The sequence below is a fragment of the Urocitellus parryii genome, chromosome 5 (assembly GCF_045843805.1).
Source record: "Urocitellus parryii isolate mUroPar1 chromosome 5, mUroPar1.hap1, whole genome shotgun sequence".
Classification (NCBI taxonomy): domain Eukaryota; kingdom Metazoa; phylum Chordata; class Mammalia; order Rodentia; family Sciuridae; genus Urocitellus; species Urocitellus parryii.
In genome coordinates, this window is record NC_135535.1 from 176,796,743 (window position 1) to 176,819,646 (window position 22,904).

The 22,904-nt window shown below is 40.1% G+C and overlaps 1 protein-coding gene across 1 annotated transcript; it reads left to right on the forward strand.

Moving 5' to 3' along the window:
* Positions 1 to 16,035: 16,035 nt before the first annotated feature.
* On the forward strand, positions 16,036 to 22,662 carry Hhex (hematopoietically expressed homeobox). The gene is made up of 4 exons (XM_026397367.2): positions 16,036 to 16,447; positions 18,649 to 18,827; positions 19,119 to 19,169; positions 21,603 to 22,662. Exons 1-4 carry the CDS (start codon positions 16,081 to 16,083, stop codon positions 21,822 to 21,824), a joined length of 819 nt encoding a protein of 272 aa, XP_026253152.1. The 5' UTR covers positions 16,036 to 16,080; the 3' UTR covers positions 21,825 to 22,662.
* The last annotated feature ends 242 nt before the right edge of the window (positions 22,663 to 22,904 follow it).

A 22,904-nucleotide genomic window follows, 5' to 3' on the forward strand; every position in this document is an offset into this window, starting at 1 on the left:
TTGCATGATTCCATTTTTATGAAATATTCAGAATAGGTAAATACATAGAAACAGAATAGGTAAACATAGAAACAAGACTGGAGTGAGGGGGGAATCTAGGAGTGATTACCTAAGAGATATGTGATTTTCTTTAGGGTATTGAATGTGTGTTAAAAATAGGTAGAGGTGGTAGATGAAAAACACTTGAATATATTAATAGTCTTTTGCTCTACCAACTGAGCTACCCAGGTACCTTATTAAAATATACTAAATGCCACTGAATTACATATTTTAAAATGGTTGTCTTTATATACTATGAACTCACCTAAAAAGACTCATTGAAAATATCAAACAGCATCAAAACTTCAAGACATCGATATTGTTGGCAGATTAATTTTTTTTTAAATAGTACAATTTAAGCAATATATTGTGTGCTCAAAAAACTTAGTAGTTTTCAGCTATTTTAAATGTATTTGAAGAGCTAAAGGATACCATATTTGTTTGTTTGTTAAATCAAGAGAAGCATGAGATTGAAGGGTTCTTAAGTAAGAGACTAATGTCTCAACAAATAGAGAGTATCAATAAGGAGATAGAAATAATGAGGAACCAAAAGGAAATTCTGGAGTTGAAAATTGCAATAACTAGCAGGGTGCAGTGGCACATGCTTGTAATCTCAGTGCCTCAGAAGGCTCAGGTGGGAGGATTATAAATTTAAAGCTGGCCTCAGCAATTTAGTGATACCCTGTCTCAAAAAAAAAAAAAAAAATTAAAAGGGCTGAGGGTGTAGCTCAGCAGTAAAGCACCCCTGGGTTCAATTCTCAGTACAAAAGAAAAAGCGGGGGGGTGTGCAATAACTAAAGTAAATTTATTAGACTCAAGAGCAGATCTGCTTAAGCAAAACAAAGACTCAGCAAACTTGAAAATAGGTCAGCTGAGATTGACCCAGAAATAGAAAAGAAGAATGAAGAAAAGTTCTGAGCATCAGAAACCTATGGGACATTGTCATACATACCAACTTATACATAATTGGAGTCCCAGAAGAAGAGAAATGGACAGGATATTTGAAAAAACAATGAAAACCTTCTAAATTTGCTCGAAAACATTATATACCCAAGAAACCCATCAAACCCCAAGTAGGACAAACTCAAAAAGGTCCATATCCATACTATTATAATTCAACTACTAATACCCAAAAGAAAAGAGACACAGGCATTTGATCACATGGATCTTTCAGAAGATTAACAGCTGATTTGTCATCACAAACCATGGAGGCCAGAAGTCCATGAGAAGACATTTAAAGTGCTGAAAGAAAATCACTGTCAACCAAAAATTCTACATCTGACAAAACTATCCTTCAAAAATGAGACTATAAGTCATTCCAAGAAAAACAAAACTGAGGCAATTTGTGATTAGGAAACCTGCCACACAAGAAATATTTAAGGTAGTCCATTGTGATGAAATGAAAAAACACTGGAGAGTAACACGAGTCCATGTGAAAAAACAAAGAATACTGGTTAAAGTAACCAGGTTAATAAAAGACAATATAATATATTTTTGTTTGTAAATCCTTTTTAAATTGTTTAGTTTTAGGTGGACATAATATCTTTATTATATTTTTTGCTGTGCTGAGGATCAAACCCAGTGTCTCATGCATGCTAGACGAGCATTCTACCACTGAGCCACAACGCCAGCCCCTTGTTTATAATTCTTTTTTCCTCCTTTCTGATTTAAAAGACAACTGCATACAACTATCATTATGAATCTGTGCTGTTGGTCACAAATGTATGATTATGTAATTTGCATGACAACATCACAGAAGGGGGAAGGGGACTGCTATATGTGAGCAAGGTTTTGTACACTGTTGATATTAAGTTGGCATTAATCTGAACTACACTGTTATATTAGATATTAATTATAATCCTTATAAACAAAAGAAATGATTCAATATATGTACATGTAAAGAAAATAAATGACTGGGCTGGCACTGTAGCTCAGTGGTAGAGGGCCTGCCTCGAACCTGTGAGGCACTGGGTTCAATGCTCAGCACCACATAAAAATAAATAAATAAATAAAGATACTGTGTCCATCTACAACTAAAAAAATTAAAGAAAATAAGTGACAAAAGAGTTAACACGGAACATTATGTTAGTGGACATGGAGTATAGTGGACAAAAAAAGTATAAAACATAGGAAACAGTAAAATGGCAGATATAAATCCTTCCTTAATAGTAATTACATTAAATGGATTGAATACTCCAATCAAAAGTGAGAGACTGGCAGAATAGATTTTTTTAAAAAAATTGTTTATTTTCTGGTTGTAGGTGGACACAGTACCTTTATTTTTATGTGGTGCTGAGGATTGAACCAGTGCCTTATGCAAGCTAGGCGAGTGCTCTACCTCTGAGCCATAACCCCAGCCTGCAAAATGGATTTAAAAAAATATGATCCAGTAGCTCAGAGGCTGTGTTTACTTTAGCATACACAAAGCACTGGGTTCAATACTAGCCACAAAACATAAAAACAACCCAATATATGCTGTTTATAAGTGGTACAATTTAGATTCAGTGTCAAAATATGTTGAAAATAAAAGGTTAGTAAAAAATTATACTGTGTATATGGTAACCAAAAGAGACTTGTAGTGGCTATTCTAATTCTCTCCAAAATATATTCTAAGACAAAAATTCTTACTAAAGTATAAAGTGGAACTTTCCTTCTTTCTTTTCTTTTCTTTCTTTTTTTTTTTTTTAAGATGGGTTTTCACTGTGTTGCCCATGCTGGTCTCAAATTCCTGGGCTCAAATGATTCTCCCACCTCAGCCCACTGAGTGCTGGGGCTGTAGGTATATACTACTAATGTCCAGAAAAAGGGACATACTTTATTGATAAAAGGATCAATTCATCAGTAAGATGTAATAATTATAAGCGTATGTAATTAACAGCCCAAATACTCCAAAAACTGATAGAACTGAAAAAAGAAAGAATAACAGTTGGAAACTTCAATTTGTTACTTTTCATAATAGAACAAATAGGAGGTCAAGAAAGAAATGGAGGGCTGGGGTTGTGTGGCTCAGTGGTAGAGTGCTTGCCTAGCATCTGTGAGGCCCTGGGTTCAATTCTCAGCGCCACATTAAATAAATAAATATGTAAGTTATAAAAAAGTATATATCTAAAAAAAAAATAGAGGGCTGGAGTTGTGGCTCAGTGGCCTAGTAAAGGTATCGTGTCCAAAGAAATAGAAAACAGGAATAATATGCCAATTAGAAGTAACAGATGTGGAAAGAAAAAAGAATATATTAATATATTAAAATGGTAAAAAAGATCTATTAGACATTTTAAAAATTGTTTTTAGTTGTAGATGGACACAATATCTTTGTTTTTATTTATTTTTAATGTGGTGCTGAGGATTGAACCCAGTGCCTCACACATGTGAGGCAAGCACCCTACCACTGAGCTACAACCCCAGCTCCCTAACGTATATTTATAGAACACTTCATTCATAGTAGCAAAACATTCATAGTAGCAAAACACAATCTTCTTAAGTGTTTATGGAGTGTTCTGGGATAGGTTAGGTCTTAAACATGAAACATGCCTCAACAAATTTAAAGAACCTGAAATCATAGAGTAGGTTGTTCAATCACAATGGAATGAAATTAAAAATTGACAACAGGAGGCTCAGTGGTAGAACACTCGCCTAGCACATGGGAGGTGCTGGGTTCGATCCTCAGCACCACACAAAAATAAATAAATAAATAAAATAAAGGTATTGTGTCTGACCACAACTAAAAACAATTGACAACAGAAGGACATTTGAGAAATTCACAAATCTGTGGCAATTAGAATCCATATTCCTAAATAACCAGGTGTTCAAAGAAGAAATCATAAGGGAAATTAGAAAGTACTTAGGAATGAGAACAAATACACAGAATATCAAACTTACAGGACACACTTAAGCAGTGCTTATAAGCAAAGAGGAAGAAAGTTCTTAAGTCAAAGGCCTAAACTTCTACAAAAAGGGCCAGACAAGGTGGTAAACACCTATAATTCCAGCAGCTCGAGGCTAAGGAGAGTCACAAGTTCAGAGCCAGCTCAGCAACTTAGCAAGGCCCTCAGCAACTCAGTGAGACCCTGTCTCAAATATGAAAAGAGCTAGGAATGTAGCTCGGTGATAAAGTACCCCTGGGTTAAATCTCCAGAAGGAGAAGGGGAAGGGGAGAAAAGGGAATGGGTTATGGGAGGAAGAGAAAGAAGAAGGTAGGAAAAAAGAAGAGCAAAACTTGAAACCCAAAGAAAGAAATAATTAAAGATTATCAAACAGTTTGGTGTGGTGGTAGATGCCTGTAATCCCAGTTACCTGGGAGGCTAAGGCAAGAGAACGGCAAGTTGGTGGGCAGCCTCAGCCACTCTGTCTCAAAATTTTAAAAAGGGAGAGGATATACCTCAGTGGTAGAGGGCTTTCTGAGTTCAATGCCCAGTACTAAAAAAAAAAAAAAAAAAAAGAAGAAGAGAAAGAAAACTGACTGCCATCATAGCACTGTATGTCTAATAAAAGTATTTTCTTTGAATGATAAGGAATTAAGTACTGAATCAAATCCTGGGCCTTGTGCATGCTATACAAGCACTTTACCACTGAGTTACATCCCAACCTATCCTTTTTTATTTTACTTTGAGACAGGGTCTTGCTAAATTGCTGAGGCCAGCTGGCCTCAAACTATCAAGAAGCTGGAATTACAGGCATGTGCTACCATACCTGGCAGTTCATGTGTCTTAAGAAATGAAATTTGAGCTTGGCATCATGAAACTGTCAATGTTAATTAAAAGAAATAGTAAAATGTGTTCATTAAGCAGAAAAAAAAATTACCAAATACCATCTCAGAAACGTAGAAAAGAATGAAGAGCAATGGAAAATATAAATGCATTGGAAAAGGTAAATTAATCACTCTAAAACAATAACAATGTTTTGTAGAGCCTAAAATTTGTATGAAATTAAAATCTGCAAGATGGGAAAAAGGCAAGAGTTTCTAAGCTCCTTTGGTTGTCAGGGACATGGTAAAGTTTCTGATTAATGTTAGACTTTGGTAAGTCAAGTATAAAGTAAATTTAGACATTGATGAGTAAAATTTTAATTGTTTCAGATAACCATTGAAAGAATAGTAAAAGAATCTAAAACTAAAAAGCTAATACAAAGGGAAGATGAAATTTTCCAAATAATCCAAAAGGAGAGAAAGAATAAACACAGAACACACAAAAGGAACATCTAGAAAGCAATATATAAGAGGGTAGATTTTTAAACCAAATATATCTAATTATGCTAAATCTAAATGGTAAAATAATTCAAGTTAAAAAGCAAGGATTATAAAAATGGATAAAGTGAAATTCAACTATCTATTGCCTACAAGAGTCATCTTTTACAAAGATGTGAAAAGTTCTTCTAATCAAAGTAAAGTTGAGGGCTGGGATGTAGCTCTGTAGATGAGTACTTGCCTAGCACCTTTGAGGCCTTGGGTTTTATAACCATCATCCCTCGTTGCAAAACATCAAACAAACCAAACAACCACAGAGTGTCAAAAAGTAGTACTAAAAATAAAAACATTTAATTTATAGATGGTAAAAGTCAATCCACTAGGAAAATATGACATTGCAAGCAACTAACAATATTAAAACACAAAAAAGCAAAAGTTCACAGGACTAAAAAGAGAAATGAATAAAAAGCTTGAACAGACTAACAAAATGGCACCATCCCCAAATGTCCTTGCCTTTTTAACTGTCTATTTACTATAATTATCTTCTAGCCTCTTGCCCACCCAAAGTCTTTCATGGATCCCTTCCTTGCCTTCCAAGTATACATCTCCAATGTATACTTGAAAAACCTAAGAAAATAAGTATTTGATCTGATATCCTGTTAATCTAACCTAACTTCCTTATTCAAAAGCTTTTGTTTTGAAGGAGACTTAAACCTTTGCTACTATGCCTTAGATTGGCAAAATAACTAATGAAGCAGGTGGCTTTTGTTCAGCAGAAGCATCAGGGACAGATCTCATTTAGGAAATGTTCCCTCTCACTGTTGTTACTGTCAATTGTAGATGAGTTGGCTGGATAAGTCAAAATTAAGCTGGTAAAGACAAAATCAGTTATCCTTCTAGAATCATTCCAATATTTCTTTTTATCAATAGGATTAAACTATGAATTGGTAAACCTAATAATCTTTCCTGAGTCTTCTATAGAGACAATGAGCCTATATATATCTTTAGTATGAAAAAATTACTTAATTAAAATATTCAGTAATTGAAATATTATGTATCATAATAATATTATACATAATATGTGATATTTGAAATAGCTTGTAATTTTTGTATTTTTTCAAATAAAAAGTAGAAATCAAATCTATTTAAATAATTTTGAAAAATATACTTATGTGCCTGATAATAGGCAATATAATTTGCATATACATTTAGATTTGATTAAAAAAAAAACTTTGCTTTTTTTTATTTTGTAGAGATTTCCTGGCTTTCACCTTTATATCTAAGCTGACCCATATGGGTGCACATCCAGGGAATACAGAAAGCTATGGGTTTCTAGTTCATAAAGTTTCTTCCATGTGTTACCATTGCTGAAACAATACCGAAGGGTCTCTGGAGCCACAGAAAGCCCTTACTTGAGATTAAATCCTTGCTTCACTGTTTATTACCTCTGTGCCTTTGAACAAGTTGCCTAACCTCTCTGGACCTATTTCCTCACTTGTAAAATGGAATTATTATCTGCTGAATTCTCAAAATGTAGCAAAAGTTTCTGAGGCTGCCAGGCTTGAAGGTAGGTTGAAAATAATGAGCCTGTAGTCACATAGTGGCTGGTCTCACGTCAATTCCAAGGCTGGAACTCCATGTGATAACCTCCTGTTTACCTCCACAATCAATGCTCCTGAAGATCATGAAAGAGAAGGGTCTTATAAACTCTAGCTCAGTGCCATGAGTCATTAGAGTTTAGGAGAAGCTGCTTTCCATCCTGTAATGATATTGTCATTGTCATTACTGCTGTTGCAGCCACAACAGCAATGCCACAGCTATCACTACAATTATTGTTGCTCCTGTCTATATCCCTTGTGTCCTCATTTCTTCTGAGAATTCTTCCATATTCCACTCCACTGGATATTCACCTTACCTCCTAGAGAAATATAATAGACTGTTTCTCACTAGAAGCCCATAAAGCCCCTTGTACACAAAGTTGGGCTTTCAGCCTGAGTACTCCTGCAGGTGACCCACGCTTGATGATGCCTACCTGGTGCCAGGTACGGTGCTGGGGGATGAGGGGACAGGGATAACCAAGATATAGTGCTTGCTCTTTGAGAACCATTAGTCCAATGGTGTCCTCTCTGATCTTGGGGACTATTCCTTATTTTACTAAATCCAGTCCCCTAAATCAATCTGGGCATTCATCAGCTTTTTTCCTTTTTAAGCTATTTCTGCTTTAACCATTCAATCCCTTTTCTCTCTCTACTTTCCCTCTTCCAGATATCAAACATGGCTCTTTCCTTTCTAGCTTGAGTGACTGTGTGGTTGGGGATACCAACAGTCAAGAAAGGGAACCCATGAGGAACCAGTCAGAATAATCTTTTCAAACTATCAAAGGCTTAGGAAACCTATCTCTGTTGTCAGTTTCTGTTTTTCCTCAACAAAAGTCATGCACAACAATTTTTTTGCATAGTTTATCAGGCTAAAAAAATTAAATCAGCCAAAAATATTTTACCCTTCAAATTCAGAGAAGGAAAGATGGGCTGAAGTAACAGCTGTTGTTCTGTCACCAGGCAAAATTTATTCCCCTCAAACGGAAGTTGAGAACTTACTAGTTTGGGCATGGAGACTAAAACTTTTTAAAGCATAGTACATTTAATTCTTATAACCATATGATGAAGGTGTGATTATTAGCCTGGCTTCTTTTTTTAAGGCTGAAATCAAAACAAAACAATAGTACAAAACAGATTGAGAGAGAACACTGGGCCACCTACCTTCTATGAATATATATAAAGATTACACAAATGTCCAGATGCTAAGCGAAGAAACCTAAGAAGATTAGAATATTGTCCATGGATATCCAGATCCTTCCCACTCTACTGACTACAGAATCTTGAGTAGCAGTTTCATTGCATTTTTAATTTTGAATCTTCATGTTATATGTTCATTATAATTAAATCCATTACAATAACAAAAATATCAGACAATCTTGAGTTTGTTTTTGAGACATTCATTTGTTAATCCTAGTCTAACAAAGCTTTTCCAGGGCAGGAACCTTGTCCTATCAACCTTTATAGCTCCCACGAAAGATTTAAATCTAGTGTGATAGAATTGTGAATTTACAATGGACTTTATTCTAGTCAAAGATTTCCAAAATCCATATTTTGTGTACTAATTCCAAGCATTATTTAACTAGATCAATATCATATTATCCTAAGAGTCAGGAGAGCCCCTCAGATAACTTCTTCTCCATCGTTGTAGTCGTGATTGGCAACAGTGGCATTACCATCATCACAGTGACCACCATGTATTGAGTGGTTACTTATACTAGCGATTTACATGTAACAACTCATTTAATCCACATAATTTAATGAGGAGAGAGTATTACAATCCATGTGCTACTATTAAGGAAACAGGAGCCCAGAGATTTTAAGAAATTCATCAGGTCTGGGGATGTAGCTCAGTAACAGCTGGGAGGCTGAGACAAGAGGATCACAAGTTCAAAGCCAGCCTCAGCAATGGTGAGGCGCTAAGCAATTCAGTGAGACCCTGTCTCTAAATAAAATAGAAAATAGGGCTGGGGATGTGGCTCAGGGGTTGAGTGCCCCTGAGTTCAATCCCCAGTCCCCCCAAAATAAACAAATTAAACCTAATAAAAACCAAAGTAAAAATGATGGACACTACACTAATTCACTTTTTCAAAAGTATCCATCAAGCCCTTACTCCCTTCCTGCATACCAGTTTAAGGACAGGCTTCAAAATTCAGAAAGTGCAGAATGGGATGCTTCATAAAGCTACTTTTTACCTTATTCTCCTCCATGTCCCCACACTACCCAGTTTTCTTCTTCTAAGCCACCTATGCTGCCAATTTCTTGGGAGACCTGTCATTTCAGCTAGGTATGTGTATTAGGGTTCTCTAGACGAACAGAATCAACACGAAGTATAATAAGGGAATTTATCAGGTTGGCTTATGCAACCAGAGGCTGGATAGTCCACAATGACCATCTGCAGGCTGGAGAGCTGGAAGAACCAGTAGCTGTGAAGTCCAAGGGCTGAAGTCCCAGAACAAGAGGGATCAATGGCACTACCCTAATCCCATATGGAAGGCTTCTGGAGAATCCGCTTTGGAAAAGTGAAGAGGCAAGAGTCTGATATCCTCAGAGGAACTGGTTGAAGAGCTTGCATCTGCTGGGGCCTCCCTGTGCTTCAACTTTTATTCCATCCAACCCATCATCCTATTGGACGGTGCTGCCCATGCTTAGGGAGGGTCTCCATTTCAGTTGGCTATCCCAAATGCCAATCATTCCTAGACACACTCTCATTGACACACCCATAAGTCTCTTAATCCAAATCAGGTGAACAATTCAAGTTGACCATTACAGTAGGTCGATTTGATGTAATATCCCTCAACTCTCCTGATAGTCCCAGACTTCTTTGATGAGCTAATCTTACATAATTCAGTATTTCAGGCCCATTTCACAGCTAGTGGAAAACACGACCTCTGGAGGACAGCTGATGGTTTGAACTGAGAGGAAGTCTCTGTGAAACAGCAGGGTAAGTTCCTGTAGGTTAATGTATTGTGTTTTTACCCAGAAGCCTCCATTTTTCTAGGAGAACATTGCCACCCTTCATAGATCCACCTACCTCAGATGGCCACAATGTTTTCCTGCCATTCTCTCTGAATTGAGGTCTCCAACACCAGCAGCCCTGAAGAACACAGGTCCTGTGACTTCTTTGTGGACCTGGCATTGTGACAGTTGTTGCTTTTTCCTTTTCTCAGAATAGAATCTTTAGAGTTAAGGATGGGGGAATTTTGTGTTCATGAGATCTCAAATGGCTTCATGAAAACTTTAAAATCAGGATGTTTTAGTCAGTGTTGTATCACTGTGACCAAAAGATCTGACAAGAGCAACTTAGAGAAGGAAAAGTCAATTTTGGCTCATGGTTTCAGAGTTTCAGTCCATGGTTGGCTGACTCCACAGCTCTGGGCAGAACATCATGACATAAGGGCATAGTGGAGGAAAGCTACTCAGCTTATGGCAACCAGAAAGGTGAGGGCAGGGGGAAGATAGAGATAGAGCTAGAGATAGATAGAGGTAGAGATAGAACACTAGCCAAGAGCCAGGGACAAAATATACTCCCCAAGCTCATGCCCTAGTTACTTCCTCCAGTAATGCCCCACCTGCCTACAGATACTACCCAGTAATCCATTCAAATTATTAATTCATCAAATGGAATAATCCACTGGTTATAATCTAATCATATCACCTCTGAACATCCCTGCATTACTTAACATGAGATTGAAAGGCACCTCATATCCAAATCATAATAGCTGCTTTCTACTTTTTGCCTATTAGGAATAATTCTGCTGTGAACATTTGAAAACAAGTTTTTATGTGAACATGTTTTCATTCCTTGGGTATATTTCTAGGAGTGGAATTATAGTAGTCTATTGCAACTGGTATTCCACGTGCTGTTTATCCTGTTTAGCCTTTTCAGGAACTGCCAGATGGTTTTCCAAAACAGTCATTTCATTTTACATTGTCACCAGCAAAGGATAAGGGTTCCAAATCACCGTATCTTCATCAACATTTTTAAAAAATTATTATGGTTATCCTACCATGTGTGAAATGGTATCTCATTATGGTTTTGATTTGCATTTCCCTGATGACTAATGATGCTGAACATCTTTTTGTGTGTTTATTGAACATTTGTATATCTTTTTTGAAGAACTGCCTATTCAGATCTTGAGCCCATTTTAACAACTGGGTGCTCCAGAGGCTGGGATTGTGGCTCAGTGGTAGAGTGCTCACTTAGCAAGTGCAAGGCCGTGGGTTCAATCCTTAGCACCACATAAAAATAAATAAAATAAAGATATTGGGTCCAATGACAACTAAAAAAATATTTAAAAAATTGATGATCTTATTATTGAGTTAGATCTTCATCACTTTTTAAATTGAACAAATAAATAACATGAACTCCACCTAAAGCTCCTTGGTCAGTAAAGTACACCCACATCACAGTGCTATGTAAAGCACACTGTCGTGTGCAAAATAAGCAAAAAGAACATGGGGAAGAGATATCAGGGTGACTACTGCCCATGTACTTCAAAGCATTCATGACATAGATGTTTCTAGTGGTTCAGATTTGCATTTCATAAGTTAGAAAAACATGAAAACTCTAATTAGATTTTGTCAAATATTAAATAAAATATAATGAAATTATTTAATTAATTAAATGCCATTCCAACAGTTGAAGGTAATAAAACTTGTATTGTCAAACAGAACTAAGTTGCTATAACAAAATGTACTGATGCTTTCAAGCTATAGCTAATTTGACATTTTACCTCTACGTATATTTAATTATTGAAAATAAGTTGCAAAACACCTAAATTCCTACTTGATAAATTAGAGGTGAGAACTACCTTTTCTTCTTACAAAATTTGGTTCCTGGCACAATAGCAATGACTAGAATAAATGGTGCCAAATTTTTGGAGTCTTGTTTAATTCGGTATATAATTAAAATCTCATGTAGCTTTATTGGTTTTAGTATCCAGCAGAGAAAAAATATTGAAACTCCAAGAGATTTTGAATTAAATAGCTACAACAGTTTTGTTTTATTAGTTCTGACTGTGTGAAAAAAATCATAAGGACAACTTTGGAAAAATCTAGTTCTTTTAGAGCCCCAAATGACTTTTAAAACAATAAAACAAACTATAAAACCTACACAAGTGATATTAAAAATTATGTAGTTCAATAAATGTGACATTCACAAATGTGGTTGTAATTTTTTTAAACAACAGCAAAGCGAACATGGATCTGATGATTGGATTTAGAAAAGGTAGTGTTATATAGCTTAAAAGAATTAAGTGCTTCAATTTGTTGGTGAGGATTATGTAGCTGAGTTGGAATGTTATACCAATGACTTTAAGATCTCCATCCATTTCCCAGAGCCTATGGCTACATCAAAGAAAGTAATGGTCTTCCTTTATTAATGACTATTTACTAATTCTATATTATTGGTTATTTTCTTAGCATGTCTAATATTCATTTTTGAAAGTTTAGAGATTTAGACCTTTTTGGATGGTGGCTGCATCAAGCACAGAATAAACAAGTACTATAAATGCATACTTTTTTTTTTTTTTTTTTTTTTTGCGGTATAGGGATTGAACCCAGGGCGTCATGCAACCACTCTGCCACTGAGCTACATCCACAGCCCAACCCATACCAATTTTTATAGCGGGGTAGAGTCCCGGAGATTGAACTCAGGGGCACTCGACCACTGAGCCACATCCCCAACCCTATTTTGCATTTTATTTAGAGACAGGGTCTCACTGAGTTGCTTAGTACCTCACTTTTGCTGAGGCAGGCTTTGAACACCAGATCTTCCTGCCTCAGACTCCTTAGCCGCTGAGATTACAGGTGTGTGCCACCGTCCCTGGCCCAACACATACTATTTTTGAAGATGGAAAATGAAAGTTCAATAGTAATTTCTGTAAAGGCATTAAATGCATTAGAGGAATCATCCCAGTTATTTGCTAGATAGAAGGGGCAGGGAAAAGGAGAAAAACATAGGAGGGGAAACCTTCTGTGAGAAAAACAATTAGTTATCTGCTTAGTTTGCTGAGGTCTCACTCTTTGAAAACTCAAATATAACTTTAGAAGGCACATTTGAACATTAGATGGTACTGTCCTTTCTTAGTCCTCAGAGACTGTGCCTGTCCCTGGATCACCGAAGAAAATACCTAATTCTCCATCAGGCCACATGATAATGATGCTGGTGGAACTAACAAACATCAGAGTTGACCCACAGAGATTGAAGATTCTCCAATCCAGTCCCCTCACTGATGTTTTCCAGGGGCAAGGCACTACCTGAAATTATATACAGACTTAACAAATAATTCAAAAAATTTTTCCCTTTACAGAATGAGGTGGTACATTCATTTTTAAAGACAAAATCGTGCTTATTTTTTTCCCAGTTTTTATATTGAAAACAGGGAAGCTGAAACTATACTACAACAAACATCCATATTCTCTCATAGAATGCGACGCTACATCGTGTACAACCAGAGAAATGAAAAGTCGTGCTGCAATTGTGTATATTGAATCAAAATGCATTCTGCTGTCAGGTATACCAATTAAAATAAATAAATTAATTAACTTAAAAATCCATATTCTCTTCACCTCAAGCCACCAAATAATAACTTTCTATATTTGGTTTACCTCCCTCTTCATGTATATATCTATGCATACTTACACAGATGGTATACATAGGCATATATACAATGTGTGCACATGTGTTGTATGTTAAAATATTTGAAAGTAAGTTGCAGATATTATGACCCATCACCACCAAAAACTTTAGTTTGCATCTTCCCAAGAATAAGAACATTTTTTCATATAACTCACACATCTAAGAGGATATTAATACTGTTGTCAAACATATAATTCATATTAAATTTCCCATGGGTTTTTAAAAAACCCAGAATCCAATGAATTGGGGTGATACTATGAGACCTTGTGGAAATCCTCATCTTTAACATTTTACCCATGAGTTGAGGTGTTCAATGATTTTTTTCTTAAATGAATTATTATGTTTTCCGATTTTAGCAAATTTTCTACATTTGTTAGAAGGAATTCTTGCAGTTTTCCCATCCACCATCCCTTTCTCTCACTTTAGGTATCACTATAGGGGCTGGAACAGAGGCTCAGTAGTGGTAGCGCACCTGCCTGGCATGTGTGAGGCACTGGGTTTGATTCTCAGCACCACATATAAATAAATAAAATAAAGGTCTATCAACAACTAAAAAATATACTTAAAAATGCATCACTATGGATTCATGAATTGTTATAATTAAAGTGTAAAAATCTGTAATGTATTTTTGAAGCTTAAATCTTCCCAAGTTCAGCCAGTGGGAGTCCCTTCAAGGCAGCCTGTTTTCTTTCCATGGTTTCTGACAAAGGGTATCCATGAACACTGCTTGTATCTTCCTAGACCTAGAATTAGTTACTTCAAGGACTTACTCCATGAAAGGGTCACAGATGCCGATGGCTCAATTCTCCAAATATTCAAGAGGTATATTCTCCCCCCGACCTCATCCCTCTCTTCATGGACAGCCAAAGGTATTAATTTTCTGTATTCTTCCATAGATAGTTTATGTAATAAAGCAAATACACAGATATATTCTTACTGGTCCCCAGTATTTTGACTAAATTATAACATATACATTTACTGGGTTTGTCTGTACTTGTAGCTCTTCATTGTCATTAGATTCCGAAAGATGCCTATGACCTATCCCAGAACGATTAGGAGGACCCTTTAGGTCAAATGTTTCAGATGAGAAAAGTCCAGGGTGGTAAATTTACCAAAGCTGAATGAGCTAACACTCACATGCTATTCTCTGGACTTGGATGTTGGTCCTCTGACTTTAGCTTGTTGTCACCTATTCATCTTTCAAACATAGCTTCTGTGGGGAAGCCTTTGTTTTTCTTAATGCTCTTCCCTCCTCCCTGCCCCCACAACTAGGTGATGTCCCTTGTTATAAGATTCCAGCACATATATATTAGTGTTAAATGTTTCCTGTCTCCGTGAATTCAGGGATTAGATCTGTCTTGTTCACTGCTGGCACACAACAACTGCTCAAAATGTACGAAGTGAAACTCGAATCCAGGATGTCCGGCTCCCAGTCAACTCTTCCTACTTCGGACCCACTGCAGTTGAAGAAATAATATTTCAAGGATGTAAATTAACCCCATACACAGAAAAAGACACACAGAAAAAGCTCGATAAGTCTTTCTATATACACGACTAATAGAGAACCTTAGCAGAAACAGCTCACCGAGAGGTGTGACCACCGCAGGAGGGCGTCAATCAAGAAAATTCCCCTTTGCCCCCGAGGCGAGTAGAGGCGCACTGGGCCGCGGCCACGCGGGCCAGCGCCACCTCTCCAATAGAAAACACGTGCAAAAAGCAGGAGCCAGGCTGCGAGTAGCTGCCACCGCCAGGGCTCAGGGACAGAGGACACGGGTCAGCTTTCTTGGATTGCATAGCCTCCTCCTGGAGCCTCAGGATCCCGGCCTTCTATTGAGTCCTGTCCAGAGCAGCTTCTGCCAGCATCCTAGGGAAGAGTCTGAGTCCGGGAGGGTCCCCAAATGAAACTAGCTGCAACAGCCTGAAGCCCGGAACACCTGAAGTCTAGTCGTTTGCACCACCTAAGGACTGCCGCTCTTTTACTTTGGGGCAGCGCTAGGAACTGCTGGCACAATCTAGCTCTGAGCTCGGGAGGCGCCTGAGGCAATAGCCAGTACCACCGTTATTCCAGGGAGCGCGCCGACCAAGGGAAGTTTCTCTCGGGCCCGTGAAGGGACGGCCCTGTTACCATCCTCCGCGCCCCTCGCCTAGGCCCATCTCCTGCCACCCTGAGGCAGGCCTGGACAGTGCTCCCGAGTTTCGTTAGAGATGCTTCCTGGCTGGGGCTACAGCTGCTTGGGTCCTGGCTCTTGACAGCTTCTTTCCTCGCACCTCTCCGACGCACTCACGCTGCCCGGCTTTCCTGGAGGGGGTCCCCGGCAAGGGTGTCGGAGATTCAGTGGCGTTGGCGGTGGCGGGTCACCTGGGCACAGGGTCCCAGAAGCCAGGGAACCGGCGAGTCCCGGGGGCGGGGAGCTCGGCCGGCGGGGGCGGGCCAGGGATGGGGGCGGGAGGCGGCTCTTAGGTCCCCGCGCCATTGGCCGCAGGGCCTGGCGGCAGGAAGGGGCCAGTGAGCGGGCCCCACCCCGTGGCCCGCGGAGCCTATCGCCGGGAGTTTGGAGCGCGGATAAATGTAGCGCCGAAGTGCGGGCGGGCAGCTCTCCGAGGGGCCGCAGCGCAGCGGAACCATGCAGTACCCTCACCCCGGGCCGCCGGCCGCGGCGGGCGCCGTGGGGGTGCCGCTGTACGCGCCCACACCGCTGCTGCAGCCTGCTCACCCGACGCCGTTCTACATCGAGGACATTCTGGGCCGTGGGCCCGCCGCTCCCACGCCCACCCCCACGCTGCCGTCCCCCAACTCCTCCTTCACCAGCCTCGTGTCCTCCTACCGGACCCCAGTGTACGAGCCCACGCCGATCCATCCTGCCTTCTCGCACCACCCCGCCGCTGCGCTGGCCGCCGCCTACGGCCCCGGTGGCTTCGGAGGTCCTCTATACCCCTTCCCGCGGACAGTGAACGACTACACGCACGCCTTGCTTCGCCACGACCCCCTGGGTAAGGCGGCCAGGTCACAGTGAGGCCAAGTCGGGGCGACGGCTGGGAAGGCGCCACCCGGCAGGTGGCAGCGCCCGGGAGTCGGCGGTGGCGGAGGGGAGAGGCAATAGAAAGTTGTGGCAAAAGCTATTGAAAAGCTGCTCTCGGGCGCGCGCAGGGACAGGAGGCGCGGGCACCGGCATCGCGCAGCCGGGGCTGACCGCACAGTGACTCAGATTGGTTTTCCTGCACCTTGCAGGCGTCGGGGCACTCGGGCCTGGCTGAGACTTCGGGCGCTGCCGCCGGGGCTAGCGGAGGAGGATAGCCCCGGGCCGCGCGTGTAGTCCGGGATGGTGCCTCTTTAGGAAAGGGACGGGGAGGAGGGTGTTGAGGCGTCCTGGGCCGGCCTCTGCGGGACAGGGATAACTGCTGGGCCCCGGGTGGTTACGGGGCTGGACTTGGTTCAACAAGCTTGTGTAGTGAAAGAGCCTGACCCTTTCCGTTCATACAGGAAATCTTGAGTTCTCGATAGGAGTAAATCTGGTTTCAGAAGCTGTTAAGTGTTTTCCTGGCTGCACGAAGCAGACCCTTCCCCCGGAGTAGTGCACGCTGCTGATTATTTTATCGACATCCTCAATACAGACAAATTCAGGAAACACTCGACTTCTGATAGCCGGGATCCGTTTTTCTGATATTGTTCATTTCCTCTGTGTGGGATGTGACTTTATGGCAGCTAAAATAACCAGTTGCTTCCTATTTTTTTTTTCGAGGCTGTTTTGCACCAGTCTGAAGCCTGACGCAAGCAAAATCTCGAAAAAACAATGCCAGCTTTCAAAGCGTTTAGGCGCAGGCCTGCAGACACACCGACGGACGGACTGACAGACAAGTCTTTGGAGTAGGAAGATGCAGACCCGGGGCACCAGTTAGGAAGGGCAGTGTGGACACTCTAGGCACATAGAATTTGTGGGACTTGTCCCCTCAGTGCAGGGGGTGGGGTGCCTGAGAAATAAGTGACTGGGTTCCGGTGGCCCTTGGCGCCTCTGGGGTCTAAAGCCCTAGGGTAAATAAGGCGCCTTGCCTGGGGCCACCAAGGTTTTAAATCAACTGTTATTGGCAGATTCAGTAGGGACCCCAGAGACAATTAACATTTAAAAAAATATATATTTTAGTTGTAAGTGGATCTTTTATAACATTTATTTATTCATACGAGGTGCTGAGGATCCAACCCAGGGCCTTACCCATGCCAGGCAAGTGCTCTACCACTGAGCCACAACTCCAGCCCTGACAATTAACCTTTGAATGTCAGTGTTATTAAGCGCGATCTTTAGCTCAGTCCTCCACTTTTCCTTTTCACCGTCAGAATTTTGGGATATGTGTTTTACAGCCTTTTTTTTTTTTTAGGCTATTATATTTGTATTTTCAAAATTCCAGCCTCCAGGATTTGGTGCCATGGGCCCCGGTGTAGCTCTGCTCTTCTGCTAGGCCCAGAGGGAGACAGACCCTCAGAAGGGCCGGTCTGGGGGCGAACGTTTTAACAAAGCGCGCCCTGGGTTTCCTTGGGTTACTGTTGGGACCGCGCAGGAGGAAGCAAAGGGTTTTTTGAGATAGACCAACAGGAAACACATTGACGGAAATGTTGCCATAGCCCACGGCGTGGCTCTAACTGGCCGCCCCCGCGGGTCGGGTGTGAAATCAGAGGAGGCCACGGCCCCCTGGGGCCAGGATTGGAGGATCCACGTGTGGGTCGAACTCGGCGCGGGCCTGGGCCTGAGCCTGAGCTGTTCTCGCGCAGCATTACCTTGGATCGTGTCCCAACCCCGCTCCTCTCCAAAACGCACATATTCGGATAATTGGAAAGTGCGGTTCACTATGGGAGAGGACTTACGGGTATAAAAAAGTTGTGCATAAATTCAAGAGCGACAGGTGAAAGCGCGTCGTGGTGTTCTAAGCGCAGCTTGTACTGGGCATTCTTTTGGAGATTAAAACATTTGTGTTTGTATCCTAGACATAGGTGTTATGATTGCTATGTGTCATCTGTAGCTCTGTGTGTCTGTGTGTTGGGGGAGATTAGTGGGAGCGTGTTGGGCTCCCGTTACACGCGTCTTGTTGCGTGGTCTCCTGGCTTCTCATTCCTCACCTTGTCACCCCTTGGGCCAGGCAGATCTGGAGTTTGGTTAGGCCGCTCCGGAGCCTTCGCTAACTGCCGCTCTTCTTGCTCGCAGGCAAACCCTTGCTCTGGAGTCCCTTCTTACAGAGGCCTCTGCATAAAAGGAAAGGCGGCCAGGTGAGGTTCTCCAACGACCAGACCATCGAGCTGGAGAAGAAGTTCGAGACCCAGAAATACCTCTCCCCGCCCGAGCGGAAGCGTCTGGCCAAGATGCTGCAGCTCAGCGAGAGACAGGTAGGCTACTTGGGTCTCCTCCCGCGGCAGGCTGCTGGGGCTGGGGTCATCAAGGCTGAAGAGAGCAGTGGACAGGCTGAAGCCACTGTGCGCTCCGGCAAGGTCGGCAAGGTCCGATTCGGTTTCACCCCAGGAGGGCGGATCTGCACCCATCGCCCCTGTCCTCCCTGGGTCTCTCGGGATTCCGGGCTCTTTGCAAGTTTGGTGGTTTTTTTTTTTTTGTGTGGGTGTGTGTGTGTGTGTCCCCTCTTTATTTTGTGTCCCCCTCTTTATTTCTTTCTTCTCTTGTAGGTCAAAACCTGGTTTCAGAATCGACGAGCTAAATGGAGAAGACTAAAGCAGGTATCGACATGATTCCGTTTCTATGGAAATAAATATTTGTATCATGTTATCTCAATGCGAGGCCTGTTATGGGTTGTATGCAAAAGTCATTTGAGAGACTATTTAACCTCTTCACCTTGATTAAAAAGACAAATAGTCCTGCTGAAATTCAGGATGAGTTGCTCAGGTGGCAGTAATGCTAAAAGCACCTAATGCAGGTCCTATATCAATTATGCTTAGGTTTTCACACACTGGCTAGTAAAACTCCCAGCTAATTGTTTTATAAACCCCCATATGTTGTTTATCTAATTAACGCAGGAAAGATAAAGTAATTGACAGTAAATGACTTAAGCAGTTATCTTTGGGAGAAAATTGTTTCTTTTATTTACACAGCCATAATAAAACCAGGCAGAACTCAAGGGTAAATAGAAGGAAACAAACACTTTTAAGTCTTGTTTGCACTGTTTTTTAGAATAATTAAATATCAAAGAGTTTAAAATTATTTTTCTGCTAAGGCTAGCTCTTAAAATGAATATTAAACATACAAGAAAACATCCAAGTAAAGGCTAATTCAGTTTTTAAAGAAGCTCTATTGACTTAAAGCTGAAGGGTTTTTTTTTAATGTCCTATTCCTGATGTTTCAAAGTTGTCTGACAATTGATGAGTTGTTTATTTGCCAATGTATATATGCTTTTAAATAATAAATACAATACATTGAAACAATGTGAGTGGGAAAATTTAATGTGTATTTTAAAATTTATTAATTATTTCTTTTTTATTAAAACAAGATGATATCCCAAAGGCTATTCTGAAACAGAAAATAAAATTCCTGTAATTTCATTATTCTAACATGATTTAAAAGATTCACAGATTTCCTCTCAGTTGCTGACCTTGTTATGTAATTGCAAATTTGGTGAATATATTACTAAAAAAACTTAGTATATGTTTTCAAAACACTTAGTATATCATAATGTCCCTGTGTAATATTTATATCCATTTTAGACAAACTCAGAATTAAAAATTCACTGATATGTTTAGTTTTTATTCAAAGACTTGGCTATAGTGTACCTAGAGGCATTCTTCCTTTTCATTTCTAGGGATTGAAGCCAGAGGTGCTCTACTGCTGAGCCACATCCCCATCCCTTTTTATTTTTTATTTTGAGATAGGGTCTCACGAAGTTGCTTAGGACCTCACTAAACTGTTCAGGCTGGCTTTGAACTTGTGATCCTTACGCTGCTGGGATTACAGGTGCACACTGTCACACCTGACTTGCCAGGGACTTCTATTTTCGATGTAATATGGGAAGATTTTTTCAGACATTCGCCTCAGATTTTAAGCAAATTGTAGTTAATTGTTTCTCTTATTAGTTGGCAGCATTCTTCAAATTCTGCATTTTTTCTTTGCCATCCATGATTTATGTGTGTAGATGTTCATGAATTTACTCCAGAAAATGATTGAAAAGGAATTCAGTCTAATAGTTAATAATTTAATTTTTTCTTAATTCATCATTAATTACTTCACTGTGTGTGTGTGTGTGTGTGTGTGTGTTTGTGTGTATGTGTGTGTGTTATGGAACTCAGGGATTTACACATGATATACCCCTAGCTTTTAACATTCTTATTCTTAAAATGTCTAGAGAACTTCAAGTATTTAAATCCTTTTTTTCTTTTTGAGTTGGAGATGATACAATACCTGTATGTTATTTATTTTTATGCCGTGCTGAGGCTCAAACCTAGGGTTTCACAAGTGCTACCAAGAACTCTACCACAGAGTGCTAGCCCAAGTTTGAAGTATTTAAAAAATTAGGATAATATAGTGATCTAAGGTTTCCCCCTAAGCTTTTAAGACTCTTGAGAACATGGGTCAGGGCTGGTTTTAAGTGTTTCACTGCTATAATACCTTATATTTGTGACTGATAGTCTTATAAGACTATATCTTTCTCTGAAGTGACAAGCTTCTCCTTCAAATAAGGAATCCCAAGTATGTATTTTCTTTTTTTTAAAGAAATTTTTTAAGATGGCCACAATATCTTTATTTAAAATATTTTATTTATTTTTATGTGGTGCTGAGAATCTAACCCAGTGCCTCACATGCACGAGGCAAGTGCTCTACCGCTGAACTATAACACCAGCCCCCCAAGTATGTATTTTCTAAGTAAAAAGATTACAGCTGAAGTATTTTTAAAACATTTTAAAAAATATTTATTTATTTATGTATCTTTAGTTTTAGGTGGATACATTAGTGTGTTTTTATGTGGTGCTGAGGATCAAACCCGGTGCCTCATGCATGCTAGGTGAGCACTCTACCACTGCGCCACCACCCCAGCCCCTATAGCTGAAGACATTTGATAAATAAAATATTGAAAGGATGGTGCTGGATGAAAAGTCATTTTGATTTATGCCTCTTCATATTTCAAGATCATACCAATCTCCATTTTCATTCCCTTCATTTAGGAGAACCCTCAAAGCAATAAAAAGGATGAACTGGAAAGTTTGGACAATCCCTGTGAGCAGAGGCAAGACTTATCCAGTGAACAGAATAAAGGTGCTTCTTTGGATAGTTCTCATTGTTCACCCTCCCCTGCCTCCCAGGAAGACCTTGATTCAGAGATTTCTGAGGATTCTGATCAGGAAGTGGACATCGAGGGAGATAAAGGCTATTTTAACACTGGATGATGATCACTGGCATTAGCATGTTCAGAAAATTGGATGGGAAATAACATTTTGCTACAGAAAACACAGAAGAACTAGAAAGCAATATGAAAAAGGGAAATCAATTTTCTGGTGTTCTGGAAACCTAAAATATTTGGTGCACTGGCTAATTAACAAACCTACATTGAAACCTTAATTTTGACTTAACCAATGGCATATGTACTGATTTTAGGTTTTTGGATAAAGTGACTAAATTCACCCCCATTTTTTAAAAAAGTAAATTGATATTTTCTATTTATAAAAAATAATTTTGAACTTTTGTTAAATTTTTAAGTTATAACTTTAATGGTTTTAATAGTTTTTTTTTTCTTGAGAGACTTTTCATAATCTGTGTCTACATCCTACTTGAGAAAGCAAAGAAATACCCCAAATTCATAGGTACGCCTTGGAAAGGGGACCCATCTTTCTGGCAGCCTTGGAATACTATAAAGAGAGACATTCTTTACTTTTCTATGACATTCTTGCACTGCTGCCTTAAATCCAAAGCCATCTCTTGTCTTGGGATGTGTGTTCCTTTTGTTTCAAAAGCAAGAATTGATAAGACTAGACCTAAATGGTTGTTTTGCACTGTCATTTAGTATCCATTTGACCAAAGGGTTAAGGGGATATAGTACCGTCCTACAGGCAGAGAAACTGACTCGCTGGTGATTAATCACAGATAAACTAGAACTCGCAGGTTAAGTGTAAGTAGATTGTAGATATTGTGTTTTATATCAAACAATGTCTATAAAGTGTGTATATAGAATTGTCACTGTAAAAAAAATGACCAAAATGTTGTTTTGTTTTTTAATGAATTACTTGTTTATAAAATAAACCCGTCCATGGGACGACTGACCCTGTCGGACGTCTCCTTCTTTGGTTTAAAAACAAAACCAAACCCACACCTTCCCTTAAAGCGCCCCGGGTGCCGGAGCGGTGCTGGGCGCTGAGCTTGCTGGGGCTCCAGCTCCTAGCGCTCTGGGAGTGGGCCAGCGGGGGTCGCCTGGGACACGAGGTTGAGCCTTTCTTAAGGTGTTTGCTGGGGACCTGGGGACGTGTCAGTCT

Excerpts from the sequence above, each read along its gene's own strand:
- Hhex (XM_026397367.2), top strand. The coding sequence starts at position 16,081 with ATGCAGTACCCTCACCCCGGGCCGCCGGCCGCGGCGGGCGCCGTGGGG. Across the intron at positions 16,448-18,648 it reads GCTTCGCCACGACCCCCTGG|GCAAACCCTTGCTCTGGAGT; the intron begins GTAAGGCGGCCA and ends TCTTGCTCGCAG. Across the intron at positions 18,828-19,118 it reads TGCAGCTCAGCGAGAGACAG|GTCAAAACCTGGTTTCAGAA; the intron begins GTAGGCTACTTG and ends CTTCTCTTGTAG.